The 6,352-nt window shown below is 41.1% G+C and overlaps 1 protein-coding gene across 5 annotated transcripts in view; it reads right to left on the bottom strand.

The window, feature by feature from the left end:
* Positions 1 to 529: 529 nt before the first annotated feature.
* The window catches only part of Kdm3 (Lysine demethylase 3), a 229,124-nt gene continuing 223,301 nt past the window's right edge, over positions 530 to 6,352 (bottom strand). For 4 of the 5 annotated variants that reach the window (XM_069129086.1, XM_069129088.1, XM_069129087.1 and 1 more), the window contains exons 12-18: positions 5,900 to 6,122; positions 4,702 to 5,111; positions 4,419 to 4,620; positions 3,899 to 4,047; positions 2,275 to 3,709; positions 1,934 to 2,189; positions 530 to 1,840 (exon numbers count right to left, since the gene is read on the bottom strand). In XM_069129086.1, coding sequence (XP_068985187.1) covers positions 1,528 to 1,840; positions 1,934 to 2,189; positions 2,275 to 3,709; positions 3,899 to 4,047; positions 4,419 to 4,620; positions 4,702 to 5,111; positions 5,900 to 6,122 — 2,988 coding nt within the window. In that variant the 3' untranslated portion in view covers positions 530 to 1,527. The remainder of the gene's footprint in view (positions 1,841 to 1,933; positions 2,190 to 2,274; positions 3,710 to 3,898; positions 4,048 to 4,418; positions 4,621 to 4,701; positions 5,112 to 5,899; positions 6,123 to 6,352) is intronic. The other variant, XM_069129089.1, reaches the window with a different exon arrangement.

Raw genomic sequence — 6,352 nt, 5'->3', positions numbered from 1 at the left:
TGCGCAACATACCGTGAATAGCAGCGGTTTGTTCTATATGAGAACAGTTGAATGATAGGAACTCGGCCTCTCATCTGTGAATTCTGCATGACTAATCTGTTTCTTTTTTTTCCTTCTTCCTTCTTTTTCTTTTGCCTACCTATACACGTACGATACACAACGTGTAAACACGTGAGACTGTCCACATTGTTCAACATTGGCACTTCGAAAATCGTTACAGCTTTACTTTGCATTAAATAATGTTACCATAGTTTATCGATATTAATTATAATACAATTAGAATATCGCTGCTCTATCGGATAGACGGTTTGCGTGATTCGACAAAAATAACAGATCATTTTTACTTTGTTTTTTTCTGCTTTTTTCTTGTCCTCCTTTTCACTTTGTTTTCATCTTACTGTTCTTTTTACTGGGTCATCACTGGGCCACACAATGTTAATCCAATTTATAAAAACATTAAATTCAATCGAGTCTATTCTCATCGATATCTCATATCCTATAAAGATAATATCGAAAGATTTGTTTATCAATTTCCCTTGTTATTTTTGTTCTGATGCCTTAATTTAAACGACGATGGTCATACAAACCTTCGGACAAACTTTGCTCGGTATAGCCGATATATCTTTCGAAGAAGAAAAACAAACTGAAAAACGTATATATCCGAGGAAGCCGAACTGCGATTTATCACGTGTAATTGCGTTAACGCGCAATGGTCGAGTCATCTTATTCCAGAAACTTGACCGTTGCAAACAGCTTAGGCAGTGTTCTCCTCTTACACTCGCCTCCCGCGCGAAACACAAGGACGATAGCAGGAAATATATATCGGCCATTTGGCAAAGCGCTTCTGTTTGCTTTCGTTAAATCGATACCAAAAAAGCACCAGATCACGAGAGCACATAACGTGGATCGACAAGTATCACTGATCCAGCTAACAATTTAATCGACATCTAATTGCACAAAGGTACCTCTAGACGATCCTTTTTGTAGATGCTAGTAAGAATTCATTACACAATAATCCATTATCTACATTTATATAATATAGACAATATGTATTGAATACAGGCACGATATAAGTAATTACAAATAATGCATGATCCAAAGTCCTCCTCATAGGTATCACAATGATAACGGACACGGCGCGCGCGCGTTCGCGGGACCGACTCCATAACTTCAATGAAAAAAAGCTGCGGACTTCATGTCCGCAAGCATGTTGCTCGAGAGGAAGGAAAAAGTATGTGTAAAAGGAAAATTCAAATGAAACAACGAATAATCTCATTGGCTCAGCCAATATCGAAAAATGAAACTTTTGAGTTACTCGTTAAATATCACAACAAATTCTTGCACCTCGATACAGGTTTCATCAGAGCATCTTGGATTAAATTTCCTGTCGTCTCGAACCGATCCCGGGCATATGCTATTCGGGAGACGGATACACGACCGGATAACAGGTTACCCACTCACTGCTATAGCGAGACTTTAGTCAAACAACGATCAACGGCTCTTGCGACCGCGACAGGGGGCCTAGGGCTACGTCTCCTCCTTCTTTATCTCATTATTAGACTTAAGCTTGGCAAGAGTTTCTTCCTTCACGTTACTCAATACGGCCAGCGAATCTTTCACCGCGTGATAGATTATGTTCTTGATTTGCAACTTGTCTTCGTGATTCGTGTGCGTGTCCGATAACGCACGGAACTCTTGCGTTAGGTGGAAGCAATGCGACACGTTTTCTGGAGATACGAAATCTTCGGCTACCTTTATACAATTGTGAAGGTTACGGACTTGATGCGGCGCGCCAGCTGGCACGAATACTGCATCGCCTAGGCACTGTACGATAGCGTATCTGTAACAAGCGAGAGAAACACATTTTTATTTCTACAAATACTTCAGAAAGCTACGAGAGACAGTGAGATCGTCGAATGAACGCAATGCTTACCCTTCGACGCCGTATTCGCGGTACAGCCGTTCTCGCAAAGGTCCATCAAGATAACAGCTTTGATCGTGAATTGGATCGTGGTGCGGCTCCAAACGAGCTCCTCGTTCCAAAGCTACCGCGTTCAATAGATCCCTGATCTTGTCGGCATCTCGTGCCGCGTATATGTGCCACAATGCGCCCGGTGCTTCTCCACGTTCACGAACACGACGGCGTGTCAAGATGTCACAGCCGGCTTCGTCTATCGCTCGTAGTGCTTCTATAACATTCATACAATCACGATTGTTAATTCTTCGAAATTTAATTTGCTTTAGATAAAAACGACACAAAATTATGGTAAATACCTTTGACGTATTCGTCGTTATCGGCATCCTTCGGAATTCCCACGTAGACCATAACGTTGACCGCATCGGAAATATCTAGATGAAGGTTGGTTGTTCCCTTATTGGGATGAAGAGCCGATCCGTAAGCGTTGTACATTTTGGGTCCTAGGTCTGGTCTCACGAAGCAATCCGGTAGACGGCTGGCCAGGTTCAATCTTCCGTTTCGATGGGTATACTCCGACAACGGCAAAACTTTCATTAAATCCGCGAATCTCGATGGCAATAATTCCGCGAAGTCTTCGCCGGGAGGCCAGTCCTTCAACTTCAATAACATTGGATTTCCCCTCTCATCCTTTAATCTCTTCGAGAAGTGTTCGAATCCTTCCCAGAATTTACGCATTGGTTGATTCGGTACCAAATTTCCGGTCATGCAGTTGATCAAGTCGTTCTTCTCGTCGCCAAAGTCTCTAGCGAACGAATCCGGGTGCCACAGATTGATATCTAACGACTTCGAAACGTCCGACACGATGACTGGCTGTCCGCGTTTCCACTGATCTTGAAATATTCTATAATTGTTAGGATTGTTTGGATCGTTTAACCTGAGCAACTTTCCATCACAGAGCCACGAGTGCGGCACATCCGGATACAGACTCTTACTTTCGGTAAGCGTCATGATCCGAATGGGCAACGGTTCTCTTCCTTTCTGCGTCCATTTGTATCTTCTAACAAAATGCTTCAATTCCCTCGGTTTTTCGTCATCCAGTTCACCTTCCCTCTCTTTCTTCACGCTGTGTTCTATTACGCTGGATATAACCTCATCCAGCGTGTCCATTTTCGACTTTTTGCCAGATTTCGCGACGTTGTTCTGCGCGTTGTTTCCGGAAGTAACGTTAACATTGCCGGAATTGTTGGTCGGTGAATTCGATCTAGATCCACTACCGTTTGATTTATGGGACGGTCGGATAAGCAATTCTCTCAAGGTCGAGTAATTGCCATCTCGATCCTCGTCGGAATCCGAGCTAGAACCACTTTCGTTTTTATCCTGATTCTGCAGAGCCACATCCGCCAGCCAATTCAACGGAGAGTTTTTGTCTTCGCCGTTCGTTTTGTTCTCCGACGAACCGTTCGATTCATTCACTTTCTTCTCTTCTTTGACTTCCTGTTTAACATTACCGTTCAGAACCGGTACCGTGTCGCCTTTTATCATGTTCCGTAAATATTCGTTGGGAGAGGTCTGAACGACTAGCGTGCAACCACAATGCTGTGGTATTCCCCATTCCGCGCGGCATTCGTGCAACCGTTGCCCGAGACGTGTCAAGCTATCGCCGGCGATAATTTGCGTGAGCATAAGTCGTTCGGGCTCGTGCACTTGTCTATTCGTACACAAAAGCCACGAAAAATCGTCTCTATCCTTGCCGCTCTCTCCCCAAATCTTGATCGTTCCATTCTTGCGTCCCTAATAACATATATGATTTGTGAAATCCCGACGAATAAAAATTTAGATATATAACGCAGCTATGTTTCACACGTCAGAGTTAAAGAGCTCGATTTTTATAGGTATAATCACGTGGATTTCAACGAACTATTTATCATCATATCTTACGAATGAATATAGATTTATAAAGATGAAAAGAAATGTTCTCACCTTGTAACAATCGATGCATACGACGAAGCCACATTTTCCGCAAGCCCAGTGATAGTTGAACAGGGTCGTCTCGCAGACATCGCACATCTCTCGAACACCTTGCACCACTCTCTTCCAAGCGACTGTTCCGTCTACAAGTCCCGAACTTGCTGTCAAGGTGAAGAAACAATCGATACGCAAAGCGTTAAATCATGCGAACAAAGGAAATACTCCAAGCTAATTTTCCTCGCGTATAATTGCATGCTTATGAAAATATCGAGTTAAATATTTCCAACGTAAATGAATAATATATACAATAATGAAATCAAAAAAAAAAAAAAGCTAAATGACCATATCTCATGCTAAATATACTCAATTTGTTTTTTGTTTTAAATTTATTCTCGTAATATCTTATATATACGCAACATCGATACTATGAAACATGCGTGAAGACATATAAACACTAATTTTTTAAATTTGTACTCTGTATTTCTGAATGACCATGTTACCTAAATGTTTGAATCCAACATGAAAAATTTACCTTCTGCCATGTGCTGTTGAAGAGCGTCCTTTTCTTGATGCAAGAGGTCACAGAACTGATCTCCGACTTGTCGAAGTAGTCTGTGAGCCATTTCCAAATCTAGATCTTCTTTGTCTCCTTTCTCTTTATCGTTCTTATCGGACTTTTCATCCTTCTTCGTATCCGTATTCTCTTTTCCTGGTAACCATAATCGAAGATCTACCTGTAACACGAAAACCAAACGATTGTTCGTTATTCTTGCAAACGTGCCTTGATAAAAGGTGCTGCAATTTCGAATACTTACCTCAGATGCATCTTTATGAGGATCGCTAAATCCTGCTATAGCCAACTGTCCGTTTTTCGTGTACCGTAATCTACGGAATGCATAAAATCTGCAGAAAATATTTTGAGGAAGATTTTTGGAGCGCTGGTGCGGTGTCCATCTGCACTCACGACATTTAGCCAACTTTGGAGCAACTTCGAAACAGGCGCCGTCTTGCAACCAACTGTCACCGGTTTTTTTCAATTGTGATATCGGAGGTCTACGAAAGGGATCGCCCCTACCACCGCTTCCACCTGGCCCACTGTTACCACCGCTCGTACTATCGTCTCTGCGTTCTTTCTTTTGACGAGGTTGCTGATCTTCTCCGCCCAATTCGTTACCTTTCGTAGTCTTTGGTCTTCTACCTCGTTTTCTCGGTTCCTTATTATTTCCTATTGAACAAACAGTACGATCTATTTGAGTAACGATGGAGAACATTTATTTAGCCATTTATACACAAATAACTTAGTTCAGTGTTAAAAAGCTCGTTATATTATTGTTTGTATTTCATAGATGCTAATCAATTCATTATTTCATCATCTTTTTTCCTAATAATTGTTATTAGAATATTTGAAAATAGCAAGCAAGGATTTTATATTGAAACAGGGTAAGTGTACGAAACGGGATAACAAGGGTTTCAAGAGCATGGCGAACCTAAAGAGTGTCAGGAATACAACATTTTAACTGTAACATATATCAAACAATCTGCGTTATTGAATTCTATCGAATCTGCATTCTAATTATATTATTTAATTATCTATTTCAAAAAGTTGCTTAATATTTCTTCTATTACTGAATCCTACTATTTTATAATATTTGAATTAAATTCAATATTTTATGTTGCTACGATAAACTATTTTTACTAAATTATAAACATTTTTTAAACTCTGGTTTCTGCAATAATCTTGTATAATTTATCTATCATTCTAGCATATTTTTTGTGTACTTAAAAAAAAAACAACAATCTACTTTACTTATGTTCCTCGATAATTATTTCAATTTATTTCAATGCTTGAATCCGAATGGATCAATCAATGGTATTCCTGAATTTCTCGAGTTCTCGCATGGCTCTATAGAAAGGATTAAGTGTATGACCATGGAACACGGATCACTTACCCTGCAAGTGAATAGTTAGTTCACCTGATGGGAAGTCCATTTACAAGAAGCTACGTCAACTAACCGTTTCCCGAGGAATTGTTGGAATTGGCCGTGGTATGCCGCACCCTCGACGTAGGTTGAATGGAACCCAACTGTTCGCTGGTATCGCTAGCAGAACCAGCCTCGCTCTCGTTACTAGACTCGCTGCCTACACCAGTCCCTCCAGCTTGCTTGTCTTCCTTTCGCCTCCGCTGATCTTCCGCGGTCGTTTGCTGCCTCCGTGCTGCGCCCTTCTTTCGTTTTACCTACCACAGGGCACAGATTATTAAGTAGTCAGGAAGTTCATGCTCTTGCCGAAACTACTGCCAAAATACTACAAAAACCTAGATATACGCGCGCGCGCATGCAAAGACACGCACGACGCACGCACACCGTACCGTATACACATACATCGTTTATAGTATGGCTTCCTATTCCAAGCAAATCAATTTCCGAATCGAATTACGTTACATGCAATAAGTCTAGATAATTTCAA

This window comes from Bombus flavifrons, chromosome 15, assembly GCF_040668555.2.
Source record: "Bombus flavifrons isolate JBK064 chromosome 15, iyBomFlav1_principal, whole genome shotgun sequence".
NCBI lineage: Eukaryota > Metazoa > Arthropoda > Insecta > Hymenoptera > Apidae > Bombus > Bombus flavifrons.
This window is presented reverse-complemented; position numbering and strand designations above follow the sequence as displayed.